The sequence below is a fragment of the Neofelis nebulosa genome, chromosome 8 (genome assembly GCF_028018385.1).
Source record: "Neofelis nebulosa isolate mNeoNeb1 chromosome 8, mNeoNeb1.pri, whole genome shotgun sequence".
NCBI lineage: Eukaryota > Metazoa > Chordata > Mammalia > Carnivora > Felidae > Neofelis > Neofelis nebulosa.
Genome location: NC_080789.1, coordinates 90,743,107 through 90,771,023, shown reverse-complemented (window position 1 = coordinate 90,771,023; position 27,917 = coordinate 90,743,107). Strand labels below are relative to the sequence as shown.

At 35.6% G+C, this 27,917-nt stretch overlaps 1 protein-coding gene across 1 annotated transcript in view; it reads left to right on the top strand.

The window, feature by feature from the left end:
- The window catches only part of PIK3C2G (phosphatidylinositol-4-phosphate 3-kinase catalytic subunit type 2 gamma), a 352,823-nt gene that overhangs the window by 249,492 nt on the left and 75,414 nt on the right, over positions 1–27,917 (top strand). The window contains exons 25-26 of the mRNA XM_058743529.1: positions 8,619–8,775; positions 15,727–15,836. Of these exons, the coding sequence (XP_058599512.1) occupies positions 8,619–8,775; positions 15,727–15,836 (267 nt within the window). The remainder of the gene's footprint in view (positions 1–8,618; positions 8,776–15,726; positions 15,837–27,917) is intronic.

Sequence of the window (27,917 nt, the reverse complement as noted above, 5' to 3'; positions counted from 1 at the left end):
GAGAGAGAGAGAGAGAGAGAATTCCAAGCAGGCTCCATACCATCAGCACGGAGACTGATGAGGGGTTTGAACTCATGAACCATGAGATCGTGGCCTGAGCTGAAACCAAGAGCCAGATGCTCAACCTAGTGAGTCAACCTCAGGAGCTCAACCTCCTTCCCAGGTTGTCTTCATTTTCAAATACGCTGTCCTCACACCCCAGAAATCCAACAACACTCTGTAGCCATATAACTATTTCCTGCTCCACATTGATTTGTACTTTATTCTTGCAGAATAAACCTCAGATCTCTCCTAACCCTTATTCCCTACTCCCTACTTTAGATAGAGGGCCAGAACTCCTATTTTATTGAGACAATAGAAACAGTAACAGAGACTGCTTTTCAACTCAATTCAAAACTAACAAACCTAATTACATCTCAGTTGCATAAACTTCTTCCTTCTTGTTATAGTAGATTTGTTTCCCTTCTAAAGCCAATCCCTCCATCTGTGCTTTGCAGCCATTTCCCTCCCACCTTCTAACAAACATTATGCTATCAATAATTCATTTTGTCTTACATATTTATCCTCTCCCTCTTAAATAATCCTTTTGAATATCCTTGTCTCTTCAAAGTTTAAGTGACCTTGCCTCAAATGCCCAGTTTCCATGCCACTTTGCTCATCACAAACTTCCTGAAGGAGTTGTCTAAATTCTTGACATCTTTTCCATACCTTTCATTCCATAACCACTTCAAACTGACTTTCTTCTTTATTACATAAGACTCACAATGACCTGTATAGTGTTTAAGTGAACAGTATTTATTCCTCATTTTACCTGATTGATCAGCAAATTTCAATGGTGTTGACTTCTCCTTCCTCAAAATAATTTTCAGCTTACCCTCTGGAATGGATCCTCACTGTCTGGTTTTTCTTCCCCTCTCAGTATCCAATGCAAGAGGTTCTCTTTTACCATGCCACTAAATGTTGAATTCCACAAAACTCATTCTTTTCCCTCTTCTATTCTCCCTCTACAGTCTCCACCAAACTGGTATCAGCCACACCCAAGGCTCCTACCAATCAATATCAATAGCCAGATGACTCATACAAATTGCAATTAAACATTTTACTTTGAGATAATTGTAGATTCACATGCAGTTGTAAGAAATAATACAAAGAAATCCCATGTACCCTTTGCCAGTTTCCCCAACAGTAACAACTTATAAAATCATAGTACAATATCATAACCAGGATGTTGATATTGATATAGTTCAGATGAAAAAGAGTTTCAAGACATCTAGTATCCTTTGTTGCCCTTTTATGGTCATATCCACTTTCCTCTCACCCTTGTATCCCTCCATTAATTTTATTCTCCATTTCTATCATTTTGTCATTTCAAGAACATTATATAAATGTAATCAAACAGTCTGTACCTTTTTGGGGTTGGCTTTTTTCACTGGAGAGTCACCCAAGCTGTTCTGTATATCCATAATTTGTTCTTATTATTGACAAATAATAGTCCATAGTATGGATAAACTACAGTTTGTTTAATTATTCACCCACTGAAGGACATCTGGATTATGTCCAATTTCTATGTATTACAAGTAAAGTTGCTCTTCACAGTTGTGTACAGGCTTCTGTGTGAATATAGATATCCATTTCTCTGAGACAAATTTTCAAAAGTATAATTGCTGGGTTGTATGGTAGTTGCATGATGTTGTTCTTGTTGTTTAAGAAACTGCCAAGTGGTCTTCCAGAGTAGCTGTACCATTTTCCATCTCTACCATCAATGTATGAGTGATCCAGTTTCTCCATTTCCTTGCCAACATTTGGCAAGTTAATTGTCATTAACTTTTTATTTTAGCCATTCTGATAGGTATGCAGTGATATTTCACTGTGGTTTTAATTTGCATTCACCTAAAATCTAATGATGTTGAACTTTCCTTCATGTGGTAATTTACCATCTGCATATCATCTTCTATTGTCTGTCTTTTGCCCATTTTCTAATTGTATTGTTTTTCTTTTACAGATCTGTGTAGATTACAGATACAAGTCTACTGCTGGCTATGTGGTTTGCAAATATTGTCTCCCAGTCTATAAATTGTCTTTTTATTTTCTTAAAAACCTCTCTGCATAGTACTAGGTCTCAAAGATTTTCTTCTATGTCTTTTTCCAAAAGTTTTGTAGTTTTGCATTTTATATTTAAGTCTGTAATCCATTTAAAGTTAACTTTTATATTAGGAATGAGGTTTAGGTCTACGTTTCTATTTTTGCTTATGAATGTCCATTTGCTCCAGTATCATGGGATCAAAAACCTGTATCTTTTCTCTGTTGGATTGCTTTTGAACCTTCATCAAAAATCAGTTGGGCATATTTGTGTAAGTTTCTTTCTGTTATGTATCCTACTCAAATGATCTATGTGTCTTCCCTTCTGCCAATACCAATTTCTTATTCAATGGTCTCGATATCACAGAGACAACAATTGATGTCCCTCATTACAGCTTGGTGAGAATGGAATTTTAGGCTCTCTTTGAAGACTTCACTGGTGTCATTGGGGAGTGGAGTCATTTTTTTTTTCTTTTCTGCAGTATTTGGTTGGAGTAGCGTGGTTACTGTCTAAACTTAATTTTCTGCCTTGTTCAGCTATCCCTTTCCTGGGCCCTTGGCTAGAAAGAGCAGGCTTTTCTTGGCAATTTTTTTGTCTGCACCCACTGGCATTTCACGATTGCCAGCTTCTTGAGGTCTATGTTTAGAATATATGTGGGAAAAAAAAAAACCTCCAGAGAATTCCCCACCATGTTGTTTCTTGAGTCCTGAGGTCCTGATGCAGTCGAAGTGGAAATCTGACACACGAAATTTTACCTCCAACCTAGATCTTTTCTCTATGGTCTGGAAATAAGTATCACAATACCTCAATGTCATCTACTCCTGTATATCTCAAAGGCACCTCAAACATAGCTTGTTCAAAACTGAACCCACTCGGAATGTCGCACTTTAGTTTTCCTGATACACAAGCCAAAAATTTAAATCTGTTCCTAACACTCTTCTCATTTTGAACCATATGAAGTCCTCGTGATTTTTGATTCAAAATATTTTTTGTCTTCCCACTTCTCTGTATTTGCAAGCCACAAACCTAATCTGAGCTACTCATATCTAACCAAAATCTTCTGCAAAATCTCTTGTCTGATCTACTCACATACTCTCCCTCTCCCAAATTCTTCTCCATATTACAGCTGGAGGGACCTTTTCAAAACACTATCATTATTATTAATACATTTGTATTGCTTCTAGGATATTGATTTTTAAAATATGTAACATCACCTATAAGCCTTATACACATCTATTATAGATGCTCAATAAATATTTGTTGATAAATAACTATAGTACTCTAACATTTTGTTTGGGTGCATGCCTCCCTAGTTACCCAGTGGAGAGACATATCCTAAAAGCTTCTGTACCCTCAGTAAAATAAAAATGTGTAAGTGTTAATGATGATGATCTTAGTATTCTAGTGACTTTATACAAGGAGATCACATCTACAGAATGATTAAGGGGGAAGTCTGTGCATAAGTAATTATAAACAGCAAATTATTAACCATTGATATGGGAAATAATTTATCTCCTTAATAATTAGTATTTGTTTATAATAAAAATATCCTTAAAATTCTCAAGTCTATATACATTTGTAAAGCACTACTCACTTCTCGCGTATATTGGGAAATGTATAAAATATTCTTGCAGTTTTACAGAATAATACTTTCAGAGAAGGACTGATTAGAAGTTAATAAAAAGATTAACTTGGACAACAAAATGACAGAATTGTAACCAATAAGATTGTTCATACAGCCTTCCCACATAAATGTTAAATTATCACAAGTTTTTAACTGTGTGAACTAAGTATATTTACTGTTGCATCCATTGCAGAATATCATCAAAATATTGTTTGAGACATTAAGAATATAGAAAGGAAAGATAAAATAATGCCTCTCCTCTTGATAATCACACAGATTATTTGGGAGAAAAAATCATAAGACTACTAGGGACTAAAAAGAATGAAATATATTAGCTGTAGAGCCAAGTTAAAAGAAAAGGCAAAGTAAGAGAGAAACCAGTGAGGGATCGGTAAATTAGAGAAGAATTATTAGAAAAAAAAAAAAAATAGAGCATCAGGTGCGACACAGAGAGAGAGAGAAACATGGCCAGAAGCAGGAAAAAATACAAGTAAAAGGTACAGAAGCAAAAACAGATAGGATTTAGGCAAACAATGGTAAAACCACTATTAGGGAAATAGAAACCAAAAAATTTCTTGGTAAATTTGTCCAGCTACAAGTGACAGATTTTCAGCATATGATTCAGAATGTAGTATCAGTATGGACTCTAGGAGATCAAATAGTTTTCAACCTTCTCTCATGCCATAACCAATTTATATCTCAAATTTATAAGTATCGCTTAAACTTCAGACATAGGCTCCAATACATTAATTCTGTGACCTGGGATTAGGTTCACATTTGAGGGAATTGATAAAGCACATCCCAGCTACGATTTTTACAGCTTATAGGGATGTGATAGGATTCTGTTTCACATGTTCAACTTCTTTCCATTTACAAAAAAATTTTAGTCTACATTATTTTAAAAATTTCTCAGCAGTGACTCATGCAAATCATATAGAAAAAATGTAACATTTTATTTTGGGGGCCCATGGAAAATTTAGATTATGATAATATTTAAACACAGCTAAAATTGGGTCCTTCAATATTATTATTAGTTTATATTTTCTCTAACCTAGATATGCTTCTTTTGTGTATTTGATTTTCTGCTATGGTGTTTCTTCATCTGACTCATAATGGTGGTTACCATGGAAGGAGGAAATGTGTCACCACATGAACTTGAGCATAATTACAACAACTTTCCAAGGGAAATCCATTTGGTCAAGCATATGGAAGAAGAGAGCATATCTACAACATTAGAAAAGAAAATTTCAGGAAGCTGTAAAATTGACTCTCTTGAAGTTATTTCAAGAGTTCCATTCAATATAGTAAATATAGTATAGAGAGTATGAAAAATTTGGAAATTTTTTATATATAAAAATTTTTTTTCTGATTATGGAAGTCTGGGATATTGCTAAGATGCTACTAAAATTTTAACGATAGTGATGACTACATGTGTGAGCGACATATAAAAAGTGCTACCACAGCACTCTCAACAATAGCCAAATTATGGAAAGAGCCTAAATGTCCATCAACTGATGAATGGATAAAGAAATTGTGGTTTATATACACAATGGAGTACTACGTGGCAATGAGAAAGAATGAAATATGGCCCTTTGTAGCAACATGGATGGAACTGGAGAGTGTGATGCTAAGTGAAATAAGCCATACAGAGAAAGACAGATACCATATGGTTTCACTCTTATGTGGATCCTGAGAAACTTAACAGAAACCCATGGGGGAGGGGAAGGAAAAAAAAAAAAAAAGAGGTTAGAGTGGGAGAGAGCCAAAGCATAAGAGACTGTTAAAAACTGAGAACAAACTGAGGGTTGATGGGGGGTGGGAGGGAGGGGAGGGTGGGTGATGGGTATTGAGGAGGGCACCTTTTGGGATGAGCACTGGGTGTTGTATGGAAACCAATTTGACAGTAAATTTCATATATTAAATAAATAAATAAATAAATAAATAAATAAATAAATAAATAAAAATAAAAAGTGCTACCAAATTCAAAGGTCCACTTAAGGGCTTATGCAAAAAGGTTATATGGAGGATCTGGGAGTAAATTAAACCTTGAAGGAAGCCTGGAATTTTACTGGTAGCATTTTTTTTTTAATTTAAAAGAGAGAGCATGAGTGGGGGAGAGGGGCAGAGGAGAGAGGGACAGAGAGAGAGAGACAGAGAGAGAGAGAGAGAGAGAGAAGAAAAGAATCTCAAGCAGGCTCTACAGTTATCATGGAGCCTGATGTGGGGCTCCATACAATGACCCTGGTATCATGACCTGAGCCAAAATCAAGAGTTGGAAGCTCAACTAACTGACCCACCCAGATGCCCTAAACTGATGGCATTTTTGAAGAGAAAGAGAGATTTAATTATGACAAGATTTAGCTCTGAGAACACATTTGTTATTAGTTTGAGGACTAACAATAGTATTTAACATTTGTTCAGTGCTTACTATGTGCCAGACTGTGTCCTAAAACTTTTACATGCTGTAACCCATTTAATCCTCTCAAAAGTCACAGGAGTCAAGTGCCCTTGTCTCTGTTTTACAGAGGAGGAAATTAAGGCATGGAAAGGACAAATAACTTGCTCAGGGCCACAGAACTAGTAAATGCTAGAATATGATTGAAAACCTGCAATCTGTTTCCTCTGCATAGAGCCTCTAACCATAGCAATTCATAAGCATGTAGAACTCTCTGTGTATCAGGCAGTGTGTACATGTTTTCAGTTAATCTTCACAGTAATTCTAAGAGCTCAGTATTATCTACGCATCTCAGAGATGAGGAAATTGAGTTATAACAGGTCCAGGACTAGAACCCATGGTATAACTCCTGTTTTCAATAGCTCTGCTTCCAGCTTGACTAAAATAAAGAGCTATAAAGTATACTTATAGCATATACATCGGATAAGTCAATGACAGCCAAAAATAAAAGGATTTTAAGCAGAAATTTTTAAATTTGGACTTGATTCTTAAGACACATTCCTCAGTATCTAGGTGCTTGATAAATTTTGTTGAATGAATGAATGAATGAATGAACATAAAGCTAAGTAGAGATACTGTTACACCAGCCTCTCAGTCAGATATTCAGTGGTAGTATGGATCATAAATAAATAAATAAATAAATAATAAAATAAAATAAATAACAAAATAAAATAAAATAACTATAGCCAAATAGAGGTAGATTATTTTCTTTAAAATACTTTGCCTATGATTAGATTCTGCTTCTCCACGTCACCTACAAAATGCCTAGGTTATAGCTTTCTGATTTAAATAGCCACACTTCTGAGAGGCCTAAATCAGGTTAGCAAAATTTTCCATTCTGTTATACATTTATTCAAATGCTAAGCATAGCAACAATAAAAAACATAATCATTCTTTATTTTAAAAAAAGAAGCTTTCTCAATAGTCCTTGATTTTTTCAGTTATTGCTTAGACTAACCTTAATTATATCTAGGTTGCCAGGCTGAAATCTTAAAATATGTTTTATTTGAATTTATTTAAAAATGTCTTTACTGGGGCGCCTGGGTGGTGCAGTCGGTTAAGCGGCCAACTTCGGCTCAGGTCATGATCTCGCGGTCCGTGAGTTCGAGCCCCGCATCGGGCTCTGTGCTTACAGCTCAGAGACTGGAGCCTGTTTCAGATTCTGTGTCTCCCTCTCTCTGATCCTCCCCGTTCATGCTCTGTCTCTCTCTGTCTCAAAAATAAATAAACGTTAAAAAAATTTTTTTTAAATAAATAAAATAAAAATGTCTTTACTTTTTTTTTTTTTTTTAATTTTTTTTCAATGTTTTTTTTTTATTTATTTTTGGGACAGAGAGACACAGAGCATGAACGGGGGAGGGGCAGAGAGAGAGGGAGACACAGAATTGGAAACAGGCTCCAGGCTCCGAGCTGTCAGCACAGAGCCCGACGCGGGGCTCGAACTCACAGACGCGAGATCGTGACCTGGCTGAAGTCGGCCACTTAACCGACTGCGCCACCCAGGCGCCCCAAAATGTCTTTACTTTTAAAACAATGTTTTAATCAAAACTGTACTCCTATCTCAAATGTTTCTAGAGGACCGTAGGCCAAATCAGTATCAAAATTCTTTGTCTCATCGTTGTTCTTCACATCACAGAAAAGTGTTTCCAATCCTTTCTTTGCTAATCTCTTAGATATGCTAATGTTTCATGTTAGGTCTCTTTATGTCTCAAATAAAATGAGAAAAATGGCAAAAATAGAGAAAACAGGATCATCTTTCTGGTCTTCTGTTTTCCTGTTTTTCAACCTTGAGAACTACAGGGGGTGATATTATATACATATCAACATGGTTTGCACATATTTCCTGCTTTCTGATCCGTATTTTTATTTGACCTAGTGTGAAATAAAATACAGCTGACTCTTTTTTTCCCTTACTAAGCATACAACAGTGAATTGGTAACATTTTTTTTTTCCTCAGATTGCCTTCTGAAAGAATTTGTCATTACCTGAAAATTTTTCCCTTAAATAGTCAATATCTTCTAAGGAAAAAAAGAAAAAAGAAAAGAAAAGAAGAAAAGAAAAGAGAAAACTTAAATAACAAAACCATGAAGTCAAATACATGATCTGTCTTATTTATTTTTATTTTAGGAATATATTTTCTGTAAAATCACTTTCATTATTAATTGGTCTTACAATAATTTTTAATGGATAATATTTCCATCAAATATAACTTGGAATTAAATATTTGATATATAGATCGATGTTCTTCCTTCTCTGTCAGCCCAGCTAGTCTATTCAAAGCCCATAATTAGCAAGTTTCTTCAGCTACTCCATAAAGGAGATAGTCCCATTCCTTAGAATAGATAGAAAATACAAAAAAAAAAAAAAATCAAATGAAAATAAGTTGTTGTAAATGCCTAATTGAACTCTACACACCACTTCTCTTCCTGCTTATGGTTGCTATTTGTTTTTGTTTGTAGGGACCGAGCACCTTTTATTTTTACTTCAGAGATGGAGTACTTTATTACAGAAGGTGGGAAAAACCCACAGCATTTCCAAGATTTTGTGGAGCTTTGCTGTCGAGCTTATAATATTGTCAGAAGGCACAGTCGACTGCTCTTGAACCTGCTAGAAATGGTAAGTCCCTTGAGGAAACAACAAAAATAATAAGCTTCATATATGTCTCTCTTCCAGTAGTCTATTTTTGCTAATGGCTTGGATTTCCCCAAAGAGCTATTCAAACGAGAAAGGAATGAGCAAACTAAAAGTACCACTGTACAGCTTATAAACACATTTCTTAATAATTCATTACATTAATTCACAGTTATTGTCTCAAACATTTCTATTCACAATAATATTGATGTATTCATGGGTTATCTCAGTATATTTTGATTAAAGATTAAGGACAGTAGTTAGAGTATTATATCACTTGTTATTATGCTTTAGGATTTTTCAAAAGTACTTTAAAAAGTACTATCTCATTTACACATTATAACAACCCAATGATGTAGACCAAGCAAGGATTTTTCCTGGCATCCCTCCCAATCTCTTCCTTTGATCATTTGCCTATTTTTCAGATTAAGAAATTAGGGGTCAAGAATATAAGACAACTTGCTAGCAACTCAACCACAGAATAGTACACTTAGTGGTGTACATTGGGTCTACTGAGTCATGCTCCTGTATGCTCTCTGTTGACTTAAGTGTAAAATTTAAGTTTCATTTCGCTGTCCAATGTTAAAGAGATGGACACTATATATACAGGGAGAGAGAAAAGGAATCTGACAGAACTATTTCTGGGAGAAGGAGGAGGTGATTCCTTTGGGCACACACATATATACTAGTAACTACAGCAAAATGTAGGAGAGAAACACACCTTTGGTAAATCAATATGGTGTTTGGAGTCAATACAATAATCCCAAATAGCTGGTTTACAACCTTCAGATGACAATAATTCTACTAGGTGCTGTTACTTAACTCCAATAAGATTATGTTTCCTCATCTATTAAATGAAGATAATAGAGTCTACCTTGCAGGATTGATGAATAAATGACCTAATAGTGAATGTTTTCCATGACCATTATACTAAGTGCTTTATGTGTACTAATTGATTTATATTTCATAATAACCTCATTAGATCATTAATATAAAGCACTCAGCATAGTACCTGTCATATAGTAGAGTTCAATTAATTTATTATGCTAGATCTTTATTAATCCAAAAGAGTACTGTCCAATATAATATCCCCTACTCATATGTGGTTATTTAAATTTAAATTAATTAGTATTGACTAAACTTTAAAATTCATCTCCTCAATCTCACTAGCCACATGTCAAGTGCTCAATAGCCACATGTGGCTTAGTGATACCATATGGGACAACACAGATATAAAACGTTTCCATTATTGCAGAAAAGTTCTATTGGGTAGTATTGAATAAATGTTGACCTTGTTGCAATGAAGACTTGATTGGATCCTTGTTGTAACTTTCAACATATGTACCTTACTCTGTCTTAAAAAATCGATATTTAAAAAAGTATTATAAACATATAGTCTTTCATGCATAAGGACACTTTGGTTTCTTTGTGTAAACTAGATATATAAATTTTGCCCATGTCTAGAATTTTCAAGTTGGCTATTTCAATAATAGCCAGTGATTCATATTGGTAGATTTGCATTCTAACTCCCAATTCTATTAGGCCATATTGCAATTATGAGATGGCTAATGGTTCATAATCTGTGTTCATACCACAGAGGAAACTCTACAAAGACTAACTCTGTGACCTCAACTCCATTTACATGTAAAAATCCAGGTCATATCATTCTAATATTCTCTTGGGTTCTAACTGGCTCCAAATCATGAATCCATGAGGTCATGAGTACTTACTACATACCAGAAACTGTGAGGATGCATTTATATATAAGACCCAGTCAGCCTTAAGGTTTTCAATATGATAAGGAAGATAAAATTTGTGTATACAATAAATGAAGTGTCCAGCATTTCTACATGTCTATAATGTTATAAATAACTGCACACAAGTAAGTACCATATTCTAACAACTACTTGAACCAGCAACAGACATTTTAAAAATAAACACAAAATAGAAAAGCACAAAATATAGATTATGCTATTTCTCAGGTGACACTAAAATTATGCTGAATAACAAAAGTAAGCATGTTAAAATAATGTGAGAGGACAGCCTTTTGAAAAAATTGAGAAGGCTATTGGTGGACTTTTTCCTCTTGCTTAATAAACTTTTCTACCTACCTGAAAAGAAAACTTTTAGCCCATGAGTCATAATATATAAAATAATTATTAAAGAGTTTATGTAATGTTATTTCATTTAAAAGAAGGAGATAAATGATGTTTGAATCAAGTACTGAAGCAATTTTTCATAAAATAGTATTAAAATCAAATATTGAAGATTTCTGTTACAAAGTATATCCAAACAATCTTCGTATGTTTTAATCTCCCAGGTCTTGAGTTTTAGGCTAAGAAGGAAATTTTGGCAGTACAGAGCCCTAATTCAGATTAAGCAAATAATCTTAGATTTAAACTCTCACAGAAATTAAAACAGACAGAAGCAATGTGGACCAATTAGACCAATGAATACATATGAAACAGCAGTATATTACTTCTGTTTCTGGTCATTTACCTCTTCATTCTCTGCTTTTGAGGTTTCTTTCTTATGGGATTCTGTAGATAATCAAAGCTTCAGTAAGGCTTCAGGACCACACTTTCTCTGGCATAGCTTCCTATAAAATAAAAACAAATTTAAATTCATGAAAGAGTATTTTCTGCCCATGTGGGTACTCAATATTTCCCTCAATTCTCTCTCAAACTGACTCTTGTTGTATTAACTTATTTTAAAAGAACTAAATCTACTGCTCCATGACCCAGTTGCAACTTGAGAAATAATTGACATGGGTCATAAATTCTATCTTCTGTGAATGGTCAGTATCCAGGATTATGAGCCACAAGTGTCTGGTAAGTCTACTATGGAGTTAATGGCTCATCCCTTGTTGAGAACAGCATGTTTCCAGATATCCACAGTCCTTTTTATTTGCTCCTGGGAAAATCAGGGAAAAAAATAATCCATGAAATTCCCATCGTGCTTAAAAGCAAAACATCTGTAGGAGACCCAAGAGTGTTGCTGGCTGAAGTCACTAACATAAAAGCCTGTATTTCATCAGCTTTTCTCTCATTAAAAAAATCAATATCAGCTATTATGGAAGGCTCCCAAAGAACATAGGGACCATTCACCCAGTTTAAAATGTTTATCACACCCATTATTATACCAGATATTTCCCAGAAGAAATCTTTCTAACTGCTCTATGAGGTGGCAAAGAGTGTCTGCTTCCCTAAGCATAACTATCAAAATAGATTTGGACTTGAAGAATAAAAGTAGAAAATTTAAAAGTGTTTCTGTCCTTTAAAAAGGAATTTATCTGTTTATTGCCTGTATCTGCTCATTACCTATACTAGCCTAGCCACCCTTTCCCTTTCCTATTGCCCCAATTAAAGTTATTGCCCATATAATCTAGGCTAAGAGGTACTTGAACCGCATCTCTGTGGGTCAGAGAACAGACATGGCTAAGTGGACCCGGGTATGAGGTCATCCTTACTCCAGTGGCAGAGTCACAATTCTCAAAGCCGCCTCTCTGGGGAACAGAGCACATCAGCAAGGGCAAAATTTGCTCTTTTTACCTTTAATTAGCCACATATCAAGGAGAAAGCTGAGTTCATCTACTTTGAAGCCATCTGCACTTGGATGTTGGTGCATAATGAGGGGCCCAGGGTGGGGGGTGGAGAAGGATTAAGTATAGGGTGTACTTCCCAAGAAAATGTTTGACAGAGTTCTAAGCAAGCAGGTGTGAATTCTGAGTATCTAGAGAAACCAGAAAGCAATTCAGATCTAGGGAAGAAAGCTGTTAGCAAGTAGAGAATCATAAGTCTAATAAAGGGGAAACTGTCTCAATAAGTACACAAATGTGTCCAGAACTCTAATTACAGAACTGAAAAGATAAAGCCTACTCTACACTTTAGTTGCTCCTGAGAATATACCTCTCTATAGTTGATTTTAAGTTTAGTAGTTGGGGTTGAACTTACTATTTACAGGCTTCCAGTGCCCAACAAAGCTAGGCATTTTTTTCATTTATTCATTAATTCATTCATTCACACATTCCTGCATGCATGCATTATTTCACAGACATTCATTAAGTTCCATTTGCAAGGTACCATGTTTGGTGATATAAACAATTTAACATCAAATAAAAACTCAGTTCCTGTCCTCAAAGATCTTAAAACCAAATGTGACAAACATATATGTGAACCAAACATAGTAAAAGTAAGACAGCAATAAGCACTTGAAAGAGGTGCGACCAAGATACGATTGCTGTACAAAAAAAGCAGTAATTAAATCTTATCAAGACAATCTGGTGTTTCAAGGTGAAAAAAATATTTAAGCTTTCAAAAAGAATTTCAATAGGTAAGGAAGGATAGGAAGGGAATCCCGGCTGAGAGAAAACTATAAGTATGTGTGGAAGCTCAAAGAACATGGGCGTGACATGCGTTGGAAATAGAGGTAATCAAGTGTACTTAGTCTGTGGTACACAGGGAGACCTATATAGACAATAGATGAAGTGACAGATCACAGTTAGATTACAAAAGACATTTATGATCAGAATGAGGATTTTGGACTTTGATATACAGACACCTGAGAACCTGGAAGTTTCTTTGCTTTTGATGAAGACAGTACCATCATCTAGCTTTGATTTTGAACTGACAACTCAGAAGCTATGTAATTAGAGACAGAGGGATTGGAGAAGTAGGCAAAATTATCTAATCAAATGAAAATGAGGAGCTGAACTAAGACAATAATTGAAATGGAAAGGAGAATGAATACAAGAGACCATTGAGGTAGTTTTTATAGAATTATGTTACTGACATTGGGAATCAGTTAGAAGAGGGAATCAAAGAAGATATGAATTTCTTTTTAGTTGGACAATGGTTGCACTGGAGATGGAGAGGAAAAAGGAGGAAGAGTTTATGGAAGAAGAGAATTTGCTCAAATTTAGATATTATGAGTTTAGATCATCCATAAGGAGAAGCAGTTAATAACTTTCCAGGACTACCTGATCCATTTCAAGGTTTCAATTACTATCTATATGTTAACGATTCCCAAATCTATATTTACAGCTATATACTTTAGATCCCACCCAGCCCTTCAAATTTATCCAATTAATCACCCAGTTTTCTCAACTCTACTTCCTAAATATATTTAAAATCCAATAACTTTATTCTTTATTCATAAACATTCTCCTAGTCCAGTCTCGTATTTGGCCTCACTTTAATCCATTTTCCACAAATAACCACAATGATCTTTTAAAAACACAATTCAATTATTTAGTGCCCATTTAAAAACACTAAAAGAGCTTCCTTTTGCCTCTAGGATAAAGTACAAAACTTTTATATAGCTAAAAGTTCCTACCCTACTTACCTTTTCAGGCCCATCTCTTGTCACCTACCCACAGGATATCTTATGTTCCAGATGCTCTCCTGGAGTTCTTTTTGTGAAATAATGAAAGACATCTTGCGCTCCTTGGTACATCTATACATGCTGTTCCCTCTGCCTGGGTGGGGACAGTAGGAAAGAACAGTTTCAAATCCATTTTTTTTCTCACTTGAACTTCATCAAGTCAATCATAAATATACCCATCCTTCATAACCATATTCTCACTGTTTCCTTTACATTTTTAGAATTAGCAGCATTGTTCTTAACTTCCCACTACTGTAAGAGTGCCTCTATTCCAGAGCAGGAAATAATTTATCTTAGTCATAGAGGTACTGTTGACATTCTCCTCCTTCTCCACCTCCTGCTCTTCCTCCTTCTTCTTTTTCAAAGTTTAAATTTATTTCAGAAAGATCTACTTTTTCTCAAAAAAATTTTCTTTCTTTTTGCCTATAACTAAAAAGAATATTATCTCTCAGTCTACACTATAATATAAACACAGTACTTTTCCAAAGGCTGCCAGAAAAATATCTGAGCCTTTGTACAATTTTATCTTTAATTACTGCACTGCTTCAATAATCTTTAATAAATGTAATCACCACTTAAATAGGGAAAATTCTGTTCTTAGAGTATGAGTCATAGAGTCACGAAAGAACATAAGATTAAGAGCCAGAGGGATGAGTTTTATACTCTGTGCTTACACACCATTTGATCTGGACATTTCACTTATGCTTTTTTGGGGATTAAATTTTTCTTCTTTAAAATGGGTATTGCAATATAATTTTTGTGTAATAATTTATAATGTATAAAGCTCTTTCTTATTCATTAGCCATTTGATTGCCCCCGGAACATGTTGAGTATTCTTATCTCCACTTTCAAAATGAGAAAATGGAGATTCAAAGAGGTTAAGAGACTTTCATGATCATTCGGATTTTTAATGGTGGGTCCAGAAATTCTGATACTAGAACCCTTATCATTCTACCATCCAATGCTGACTATGCTTCTTCTACAAGAAGACAAGATAGGGATAATAATACTATCATGCTTATTTCACTGGTTTATGATGAAGATAAAATTAAATTATTATTATTATTTTAAAGTTTCATTTGTTTTTGAGAGAGAGAGACAGAGTACTAGCAGGGGAGAGGCAGAGAAAGAGGGAGACACAGAATCTGAAGCAGGCTCCAGGCTCTGAGCTGTAGCACAGACCCTGTCACGGGGCTCAAACTCGTGGACCATGAGATCATGACCTGAGCCAAAGTCTGATGCTTAACTGACTGAACCACTCAAGCACCCCAATAAAATTAAATTATTAATCTGCAAGCACTTTGACAATTTTATTGGTTCTTCTTCTTATTGTTGTTTTGTTGCTTCTATTAGTAAATACAGGAAGTTAAAAAATCATGAACTTCTATCCATTCATGATTATAAACTGAAAGGCTTTGCTGTATAAGTTTAAGTGTATATGCATTTGTAGAATTAACCAAGTAAACTTAACCAAATTTAACTAAGATCTGATTTACATTTATTCTGAGGTGTTGTTTGTTTGTTTGTTTGCTTTTCTTTTGTTTACCTGCTAAGATGCTACATGCAGGATTGCCTGAGCTGAGTGGAATTCAAGACCTGAAATATGTGTATAATAATCTTCGCCCACAAGACACAGACCTAGAAGCAACAAGTCATTTTACCAAGTAAGATAAGCTGTGAATGTATGAGTATGAATTTATTCATGTGTACAAATACATTTCACATTTGAGGTGATTTCAGGGTGAACAGTCAGTGCTATAAAGCTGTCATTTCTATAACCAGCTTGTGTCTTCTTTCCCAAGAGATAGAAAGGGAGCAATGTGAATGTCGAGGAGAGGGCCTTAGTCAGTGTTTCTGTACCATGCTATTGTTTGCTAACCAGCCTCTTCATCTATTACATTGCTCAATAAGAGGTCACTAAAAAGAGCAAGGACTGACATAAATAGATTGGTTGCTCTACTTGAACTATGTCCAGGAAAACAATTTGGAAAAAGAGATTTATGATGAGATATGGACTCACTACTTTCAACTCTAAGACAATACAAATATTGGAGTATTTGGTAACTATCTTCTATTTTAAATCTATGTTTTTTTAAGCAAGTCTGAGAAAACACTAATATACATCAAAGAAAGAGCCTGTCCGGAATATAGTGAATATTAATTACACTCAAAATCATTGTCAAAAGGGTGGTGCATTTTATAATAGAAGATTCCTCTGAACTTCAATTTTTGAATGGATAGTATAATTGCTAGCAAATTCTAGGTGCTCAATAAATGTTAGCATAATTATTATCATAGTAAAGAGTTTAAGTAGAGAAATACACTTTTTCCTATAACTCCTTAATATTGAATCTTGAGTCTACTTTTTAATTGTTCAAATACTTCGGAAATTTGTAAACACAGATTATACTCTTTTTAATGGATGTATGCTTTGTCTTTTTGAGGAAAACAGTATTTAAAATAAAATCTTTCCCAGCCAATTATTACTTTTACACTTCCCCTTCCAGAATGTATAGTGAGGACTCTCTCTATTACAAGGGAACAATGAGAGTTGATTGTGCCATCCTACATAAAGAATTTCACTTTTGCAAAGAATCTGTCTTTTGTGAACTTTACTAGATAGGTTCCTCTTGTGGTTGAATAGAAGCAATATGGTAGAATTACAGAATGCTAGAGCTGGAAGAGACCTCATACTTCATTTATTCTGACAATAAATATGCAAATAAGTAAACTGAAATTCAAAGAATTAAACATCTTGCCTACAATAAAAAAATAGTAAGAAATACAGCTAGGATTAGGGCCCATAGCTAGGACTTCAATCCCCTGGTCTAGGGTTTTTCAACATTTAATATAGAAAATTATATGATACCATTAAGGAACACCAGGCAGAGCCCTTGCCAAAAATATACATTTCTGCTACCTCCTTTGTTTCTGACATTCTACCATAAGAGATTCTTTAGTGAGGTCTAGTAGGTTTTTTGAGTCTTGAAAAATGCCCTCTGGTAGTAAAGGTTATCTCTGAAAGAAACATCTGTTTATGTCTACTTAGAAAACTATAAATATTAGTTGACAATAGTCTGTGGCCAAAGACGCTAGCTTAAAGATTTGCATAAGTGTTTCAGATCCTTGATTTTAAGGATAAGAGACTCTCAAGTTGCCTCAGCTATTGGGGATGGGGGATTTGTATGAAAAATCCTAGGGAAAGGCAAACAATTGGCCTCGGGAAGAGCAGAAGGTCTTCTGTCACAGAGCCTGGAAGGTCCTTCAGAGTTCAACACAGCTCTGGGATCCCATCAGCAGGAAGCAGCTTTATACTCCAGCTGCTCGCCCCTGGTCTAGTTACCTCCATCCTAAGTAGGTGAGTGCACATGGTACCAAAAATAGCCCCCTCAGGCTATCCAATTATGATCTAAGTGGGATCCCTTCCTTTGAAGTGGGCTGCTGCACTACAGGCACAATGATTGATGTGTCAGTGGGACCTGGTTGGGAGATAGAGGAGTTGCAGAGAGAGGTCCAGAAAAGATGAAGGTTGGAAACATGTGATTCAGCTAAAGCCTGTGTTTGATGTGTCATTGCTTAGACAGTTTACAAATAGTCCCTACTACTACCTAGAGCAAAGGAAAGAAACTATATATTGGATGAAGAAAAGCTCTTTCAGGTCCTGGCCACAGGGAAAATGTCGATAGGCTTTGTCTGCCAGAGTTCCATCCCTCCACATTTTCTGACTTTAACTGATACACCCAGATCTATAAAGAGCAGAATCTTCGACATGAAATGAGCCTGCCTACATTTACTTATGTCCTCTTCCGAGTCAAGAGATTGTGAACTAATATGGGAAGTAGATCTAAAGCCACTAATCTCCTGGCAGTGAGCTAGACCTCATTATCCTGCCTGCATATTTCTGCCAGGCTAATTTTCTCACTTTTAGATGTTATATAGTATGTTCTGTTAATTAAACTTCTTTCTACAATTTTATGGTAAACACCTTGTTCTCCATTGCAGACTTAAAAGGCATTTGGTTGGGGCGCCTGGGTGGCGCAGTCGGTTAAGCGTCCGACTTCAGCCAGGTCACGATCTCGCGGTCCGTGAGTTCGAGCCCCGCGTCGGGCTCTGGGCTGATGGCTCGGAGCCTGGAGCCTGTTTCCGATTCAGTGTCTCCCTCTCTCTCTGCCCCTCCCCCGTTCATGCTCTGTCTCGCTCTGTCCCCAAAAGAAAAAAAAAAGAAAAAAAAGAAAAAAAAAAAGCATTTGATCATCTAAATAAGGGCACATCATTTCTCTGTTCAATAATTGTTTTTGACTTGCCATTTCCTACCTCTTACTTTTGACAACCTTATAATCTGATTGTCTTTACCAAGGTTTATCCACTCCACCTCTATTATTCCCAAAGGAATCCTCTTCTGGGTAGATAAATTTCTCATATACATTCATTCCTCCTTTGTCTATTTAATACATCAGAAACACTTCCCAAGAATCAAAAAAATTACTGGAATGGGGGGGAGTCTGATCTTTCAACTCTACGTATCCCTTAAGATGCTGGACAACTAGGTTCTTGTCCATGAAACCTCAGATTATTCCCATCATGACTAGTCTTTTGTTCTATAATCCTACAGAATGTGTGCTATTTCATGCTGTCCTTAATTTATTACTGAATTACATGATGTCTAGTATATCACCTTAATACACTTATTGGTTATACCAGTTTCTCCCAAGTAAAACAGGGGACATAGTCCCACTTTTCCACTTTCGAACATATCTGAATGTGAAACATACCTCATTCCCCTTAAGATATATTTTAAAGTTTAACAGGAGATGCAATGTAAACATCAAACATTAAGTCTATAAAAGTTATATAATAATGGCTAACATTTAGGGCGGTATTTCTTATGTGTCAGGCCCTGTTCTAGTGCTTTTCATAGAGTAAGTTGTTTCATCATCATAACAAGTCTGTAAGAAAAATGATTAGTAATACTGATAATAGCAGTTATAAATAAAGAGCATGGGAGGCAACTTTTGGAGGTAATGGGTATGTTTATGGTATAGGTTATCCTAATAGTTTCACAAATGTATAGTCATCTCCAAACTCATCAAGTTGTATATATTAAATATACACAGCTTTTTGCATGTCAATCATACCTCAGTAAAGTGATTTAAAAAAAAGTCTGTAAGATAATATAATTTTAATCTAAATTTTTAGATTAGGACCCCAGAGAAGTTAAATAATTTACCAAAGGATATAGCCAGCTGTAGATGTAACTACAATGTGTATCCAGGGGGTTATGCTACAGAGTGTGAGGTCTTACACTCTATCCTGTGGGCTCAAAACCACCCCTCTCATATGCAGGCTCTTGGGGTATGTCGCTTCATAATTCAGACCATAGTTTTCTCAAGGTTCCTTAGAGCCCACTTTGGCTACAGTTTGAACAAAGTAGATCTTTTTTCGGGCAATAGTCCTCACATCTTGACTATCCCAAGCCTTGATGGAGGACAGATGTTCCTTCCCAGTACTATCATCTCTGTGCCATCACCAGGTGTCCCCCGGATGTTTGGTTTAGGATCTGCTATGTTTGCTGCCCCAGGGGACCGCCATGGGGTAATTTGACTCCAAGGTACTCAACCCCTTTCCTTTCTCTGATTTGGCTCATTACCAGATGCCTTGAACCTCTCTGTCTTTCCCCTTTTCTGCTCAGAGAAATCTCCCATGAGACTCATGTCTCCCTTTAGTGATATATTTTATCCTATAATCTCAACTACATACCTTTATTTTTAGATATGATTTAATGTGTTTTGAGTTTGCCTTTCCACATGTTCTCTTAAGTTCTTTGGTAAGCAAATGTGGATCGTGTGCTGATGATCTTTCCTATCACACAGCACTGTGAAGACCCTGTTATGGAGATTTAAGAAACCTCAATTAATTGTGACTAGGATTCTTAACCATTTGAAAAATTACTTAAGATCTCTCTATTATTTATATATTAAAATTTTGTAACCTAATTATAGGATATTTCTTTTGTTAATACTCAAGCAATATATAGAATGAATTTATAAAAGTAGCCTGATTAATTAAAAACAATAGTGGACTTTTGAATGACTTGATCCACATGATTAAAACTGGGGCGCCTGGGTGGCGCAGTCGGTTAAGCGTCCGACTTCAGCCAGGTCACGATCTCGCGGTCCGTGAGTTCGAGCCCCGCGTCAGGCTCTGGGCTGATGGCTCGGAGCCTGGAGCCTGTTTCCGATTCTGTGTCTCCCTCTCTCTCTGCCCCTCCCCCGTTCATGCTCTGTCTCTCTCTGTCCCAAAAATAAAATAAAAAACGTTGAAAAAAAAAAAAAATTTAAAATAAATGTGAAAAATTATGTGCACTTGTTTACTTTTCTGTGTAAATAATATTGTTATCTTAAACTGTGTTCTCTGACATCACATGGGTTACAAAACTGAAGGAGATACTTGAATAGAGACGCCAGTGCACATAATTTACCAAAAAAGGAAAGTTATGTAATGGATCCAGCACTAGTCTTGGTGCTTCAATGGGTGACATTAATTCTAATATACTTTTGAGAGCCCCTGTATATTTAAAGTCTGTGTTCTCTGTGTTCTGACAGGCTAAAAGTGTTTTATACTACTGCTTATTCCAATATTACTACTAAGATAGAAGTAAAAATAAGAAAATCCACCATCTACCACCACCACCACCAAGCCCACAGATGTGGGTCATGAATGAGGACTAAGCCATCTGAGACACAGCATGTGTGGCTACCTTAAGTGCCCAGTCCTGACTACAGTAGCAGTAAGAGGCTGCCCTCTTGATATTTTTTGAGACTTGAAAGAAATGGCTTTTCTTCCCTCTCCGAGAGAATGCTTTATTTATGAACAATATAGGATCCTACCTCATTCTTGGGTATTTGCACTCAGGCTTAAGAGGTGATCGTAAGTGTTTCAGAAGATGCTGTACTCAGCGTGGCATTAAAAATTGTATTACAATTAATGGCATTTAGAGAAAAATGAGAATAAAATTCTTTTACTGACCACAAAGGTTTTTCACAGCATTGCCAACTCCTCTCTCTGCTTCCCTTACTTTTTTCGACTCCCCTTACAGCTGAGTGCTGTTGAATAGAATCAAGAAAGTCTCGTGACTCAATTCCTGCAAAAGGATACTCTCATGTAATACCTCTGCAGAGCCCACTGCTAGGCAACAAAGGCAACGATCCATTAAAATGCTGTCTGAATGGGTTACTTTAGAATTTTCAATCACTTTCAAACCTCGGGTTAGCTGTCCTTAGAAACAGATAACCTATTTCACAGACCAGACTGGGATCATTAAGCATAAATTTCCCTGCCTACCTCCCCTCCCACATACAGATCATGCTTTTCACTTCATCCATTTTCTCCTCCAAACATGTGAGAGGAAATTTTCCATGTATTTCCAGATATTCTATTTGGCCTGCCACACAGATTCTTTGGTTTAGTAAGCATAAGATCTCTGGCTCTTTGGCTAAAACTGAAGGCAGCTAGAAGCAAAACACAAAACTCCAAACTTAATTTTGTTTTCATGAGGTATTTTGGTAGCAAGAGCCAGAGATTCTATCTGATATCCTTGGAGAAAAGGGTATAAATGGACTCAAATCATAACCTAACAAATCCCAGAAACAATAGGACCTGATTTCTAGAGGAAACAAAGGACTTCTACTCTGCTTACTCTGCCTATATTTTACCTCTTTGCCCATTGGCCAGTATTCTCTAGTGGAAATTCCAGAGAGAGACAATCTAATTGACTTAAATAGTTGCCTTTGTCCCCACTGGACAGAATCCTTCACACAAAGCCATCGTGGATTTTGTTGCCTATCCTTACACCTATCATGGGCCATTCCTTGCCAAAGAACAGCCTAGAGTTTCTTCTCTGAACTTTGAGCTTTAGAGAGAGCAATCTTAGTTATGAGGAGCCATTGGGCAGAGCAGGCACAATGACTGTCCCAACCAGTACAACCATGAAGCCACTGGAAATGTCGATGACATCCAGAAAAAGTGCTCCTGGATTCCACATAGACAAAGGAGCCAGGGTCTGTGAGCCTCCTGAGTGTGCAGACATAATGCCAGAAACTTCCAGTGTTTCCCTCATTCTTCCTTAGTTATTTTTCATGGCTACAGAGTGAAATGAGACTCTTTGTGCTCAATGCCTCAAAACAGTTCAATGGCCTTCTGTCTAGTTTCTCTTTGACATTAAAGAAAATATGGGAGAGGGATGATTCCTGGATTCTTTTGTCCTTAGACTTTCTTGATGCTTTTCTAGTACTTTGCAAATTGTTATCTCTTGGATTGTTGTAATTCCACAAATATGGATCAAAGTTTTCTTTTGCCTTAGTAACCATTGATACCCATAGAGATAAATGCTCACAAGAAAAACAAACAAAAGACAAAAAACAAAAAACAAAAACCCAGAACCTAGAGGAATTAACAATCATGATGTCCAACTTTCATTAAATTAGGAAAGCAAATTTCAAAGAGATATGCAAATTAAAACAGATGGAAGTTTCTTTTTCATTGTGAAAGTCTCTCATTAAAAAAAATAATAATTGTAAAAACAAATCTGAACTAAATTGACTTTATAAGCCACTTTTTAACTGAAGGTATAATACCTTTTACAATACTGTATTTCCTAAGTTGCATGACCTAGTGACACTCATTACAATGTTCCATAGCTTGGCTGCTGTTCTAAATTTCTGCAATAGGAGAGTCTCTGTTTTTGAATTATATAAGCTACGCTGAGAATTTGCCCAATTTGCCTAAATATCAAGTCATGATACACCTTAGCTATTAGCTTTTTAAAAAAGATATTTTAACTTTTCCGGAGACTATCAGTCTAAAGGTTAAGAGCATTTGGAAAGTTCAATGCACCCACCCAGAGTGCCAGAAGTCATTAGTTACAAAAGATGAATAGTCCAGATGGCGCTGTTTCACAACAGCTGCTAACCCCTCAACAGCTAAGGGCAACAGCCTATCCTCACTGGCATTCCTGACAGACCTATGTGTTGCATAGGATTGCTATATTCCAGGGATTTAACAAACAGCTAAAGTAATTTATTATTTTTAAATATATTTTTCACATTTTAAAGATTTTTGTTACCTTAATTATAGCACCAATTATCAGTTGGTTATCAATTGGTTATTATAAAAAATCAATTATTATTATTGATTTTTCTATACTATTGCATGTTAAGATTTTTTTTTTTTTTGCTTTGCATAAGATTTCATGTTAATGTCATCAATAAAATGAGCTGGCTTTGGGGAGGGTGGGAATGGAAACCTGGAATATCATTTTACTGGCATAATACTTACACATAATAAGACCAGTCCATCAACCTTTTTCTAGTTCCTTTATTCCATCTGATCTGATGTGGCTGCTTTTTCTAAGTAGCCTCCCTAAGAAAGTATAAGAATTACTTATTGATAGTCAAGACCACGGAGCCTGGAATTCTTGTTTGTATGCAGAGTTAGGTCCCTGAGATGACATTTACCTAAGACTCACTAACCTCATAGGTAAATTTTGAAGACTTCAAACTTTAACTTGGAAAAGAGCAAAGTTTTTGTTGTTGTTTGTTTGGTGTTTTTAAGCCACGTTCTAAACTATGAAGCAGGAGAAAAGAAAACAAAAATAAGAAAAGAAAGATAAACCTAAAGCTGCCTCTTGTTTTAACCTTTATTTTTTGTAGGATTTCAAGAGAGTTCCCCGTAAGTCATTTTCCATAAAACCATAAATCTGCACATTTATTTTCCCTTGTATCCCTCTATCTTAGTTTGCTACCTTTTGGGCTCATATATATTCATTTCTTTACTTATTTGGTAATAAGTTTTCTGAAATAATATTTGCATAATATTACTCTGTTTCCAATGACTTTTCATATGTTACCTAATTCAATTCTATCAACAGTCTTGGAGGAATAGCATGGTTTAGTCGTCAACTATGTTTTATAGATGAAACAATTGAGTCTCCTGGAAGCTAATTGACTTTCTTGAGATCACAGGCAGAACTAATAAGTGAGTTCAGAATAGAGCAAAATTGATTTCTTGCATAATGGATGTTCTTCCCAGGACCTTAAGCAAAATCACATGGAAAAAAAATCCTACCTATGAAAGTCCTCATACTCTGATAATCTCAGATAAATATAGATTTTTTTAACTCTGATGTCTTCAGGTTAAGTGAAAGAACATGGTAAGAAAACATCTAAACATCTAAATGTTTAATAAGAAAATATCTAAATGCTTATAGCCATGTATCTCATATTAGGATACCAGGCCATCAAAGCCACAAGGATTAATATGAAATATCCTTTCATAGTATCTATTTTATTTAAAATTTAAGGTTAGAACATGAAGCTTAAATTTTTGTGTTCTCACATGTGTACATACATATACGGCCAAAAGCATCTCTTTTTCATGTCAGGCAATCTTGAAGTTTTAAAAATAAAAATGCATAGACAGAAACTTTTTTTATTGTGTATCAAGAATGATTATTCACTGAATTCATCTCATAATATTTTTTTTGGTTAAAAAAAATATGGGTTTGAATACTTATTGTCCAGTATAAATTTGCAGCAAAGTAGGAATTATCTTGATAGCACACTTTATAGGTTTAACTATGAGAAAACATTGGTCATATATTTTAGAGATTACAAATTCAATGTTGAGCTATTACTTTTCTTAATGGAATAAAACAAACTGTGACAAAGTTGTATTAAGTCATTGTTCCCTCTGAATCGTTATGACTCACAAAGCTGGACACTCAATCAGGAACTCCAATACAAAAGACAAAAAAAAGTAATGTGTTTATCACAAACGCCAAAATCAAAGCAAAGTGAAGTTTGAAGGTTAGATGAAGAAATTGGTTTATGGGGAGAATGAGTCACTTAAAAGTCTTCTATTTATATACGATAAAATTAGAGAGTCAATGGGGAAATAAGAATGTTCTTCTGCAAATTCCTTCACAGATAGTCTTTTGAGAAATGTTTTCCTTAGACTAAAGAGACTGACCAGTAAAACAGGTATTCTATCAAGCCACAAAATGATATAAACAACTTCAGCAATAGAAATATGCTCTTGAAATTCCCATCCTGTTGCCTCAGAACCTTCGCTCAACTGCAGTCCACGGCATTATAGACATCTCTCCTCAATGGTTACTCTGATGTGACTCATAAAGCAGTGAAAAACTTTTGCCCCTTATAGTCACATATTAATATAAATGTGCATTCAAAAAATATCGTAATATTTAATCTGAGAAAAAAACTGCTGTCTCTATGTTGAACCTGACATGAAAGACCAGACCTCCTGGATTCAACCCAATTTTCTGAGACTGAAAAACTCAATGGCTCATTCTCACACACACATAGCTAGGAAACCTGTTAGTAGCATTTGTTTGTAATGATAAGCTATTTAAAATATTTATGCCATATTAAAAGATAAGTATGTTATGAAGTAGAGTAGAATTTATACAGATTTTTAAGATAGGACCTAAGGCTTAAGATTTTATGGTTATTTTATAACCCTTTGGACCATGTTCCCTTCAAGAACAGGCTTCAAGAAATACTGTTAAATGTTTTTCTAAGCATTATTTCTATGTAAAAATTAAAGGATCATTATTTTAGTGCCTTTATTCCATCTAAGAATTCCATGCTAAATGTATTGATTGGCTAATCAAAGACAAAGTTGAAATACTGTTTATTATAAATAATCCACAATGAGAGCAAAGACTGTGGAATCAGATAAACATGAGTTGAAATTTTTGGTTACTACTTTCTAGGTGATGTCACCTTTGGTATTCATTTAACCTTTCTTGGTCTTTTTTTCTGGCATCATTGCTAAAATAATTTTACTGCTTTCCTATAAGGATGAAAAGATTAACATAAGGCATTTAGTGGCACTGTCGGCCAAAGTATATATACTCCCTGAGGGCAGAAATCTGATTTCTCTCCTTTACTTCTATGTCCCAACACATAGAACAGTGGCTGGCAGGGAGCTGGAAGTGTTTATCAGGATGATCTGGAGGCTTTCCCTAAGAAATTTAAGAACTGGTTCCTTCGAAATGCGGCTTTGAACCTGTAGTATAAGGATACTCCAAAGCATAATCCTGCTGATCCTGCCATTAAGCAAAATAAATCACAGGGCTGCCACCTGCATAAATCAGATCCTTGCAGAGGCCTGAAACCTACTGCTCTCGGGTCCCCAGTCCCAAATTGGGTCATATTTAACAGCACTGTGCTATCAGGCCTTAAATCTATCACCTGCAAGAGGGGAGATGGATTGGTGAAAGTCTGCCCTAAAACTATAGGCTTATCATAAAAGTTCATCCTTCATCTCCAGTCTTCCTACATCTTAACTGTTGGGCATCATAAGAGTAAGGCATGGACATAGTTGAAATTTTATGAAGGTGAATACATTAGAATTTAAGATTTACGGTTCATGGCCTATCGTCATGAGAAGCGAGTACATGCTGTTACCCTAGAGCTTTCCACCCCACACACAAAATATGTTCAGTAAATATTTGTTGAATGAATGAATGAACGAATGATAGGGTCTCCATAAATCATGATTAGCATTATACTTCCGCTATTATTATTATCTTCATTCCTTAAACTATGAATGAGAAAAGAAATGAATGTTTTATACTATACTATATACCCATAAATTCGTAAAGTCAAAGAATATCTTTAGAAACATGAACATGTGGAAGTGAATAATGATCAGTCATATTTTAACTTTCTTAGCAAATTTTGGCCTAGATTGATGTTTAATAATGACAAATTTTGGAATTTATTTTAAAGAGTCTAATACCAGAACAAGATAGATGGGTTGAAGTTTTACAAAATTAAAGGGGAAATTATTAAACATTATTGAACTACATGGTTAACATTGAGGATATGTCACATTAGTCTAAAGAAGGCATTGCATGATAACTTTGATAGATGCCAACCCAGAAAAGTAGTATTTAATTATATTCAACATCCATTCCTCTTAGAAAATTTTAGTAAGCTCAGAATGGAAGGAAACTTAGGTAAATATCTTACATTTAAAACTGGAATATTGATGGGGCACCTGGGTGGCTCAGTTGGTTGAGCATCTGACTTTAGCTCAGGTCATGATCTCGCGGCTCATGAGTTCAAGCCCCGTGTCGGGCTCTGTGCTGATAGTTCAGAGCCTGGAGCCTGCTTCGGATTCTGTGTCTCCCTCTCTCTCTGCCCCTCCCCTGCTTGCACCCTGTCTCTCTCTCTCTCTCTAAAAATAAATAAAACAGGGGCGCCTGGGTGGCTCAGTCGGTTCCGCATCCGACTTCGGCTCAGGTCATGATCTCGTGGTCCGTGAATTCGAGCCCGGCGTCAGGCTCTGTGCTGACAGCTCAGAGCCTGGAGCCTGTTTCAGATTCTGTGTCTCCCTCTCTCTCTGCCCCTCCCCTGTTCATGCTCTGTCTCTCTCTGTCTCAAAAATAAATAAACGTTAAAAAAATTTTTTTTAAAATAAAAATAAAAATAAATAAAACATTAAATACATAAAAAAATAAAAATGGAAAACTGCAAGCATTCCCATGAATGTCAGGAGAAAGATATGAATACCTTTATATTGATAGTAAAGCTCTATGTTTAAGTTTTATTATATTCTCATTTTCCATTTGAATAAGAAAGCAAATAAAATAATTCTATAGAATTAAAAAATATAGAGTAACAAGAGTTCAGTAAAGCAAGTAGTTACAAGATAAAACA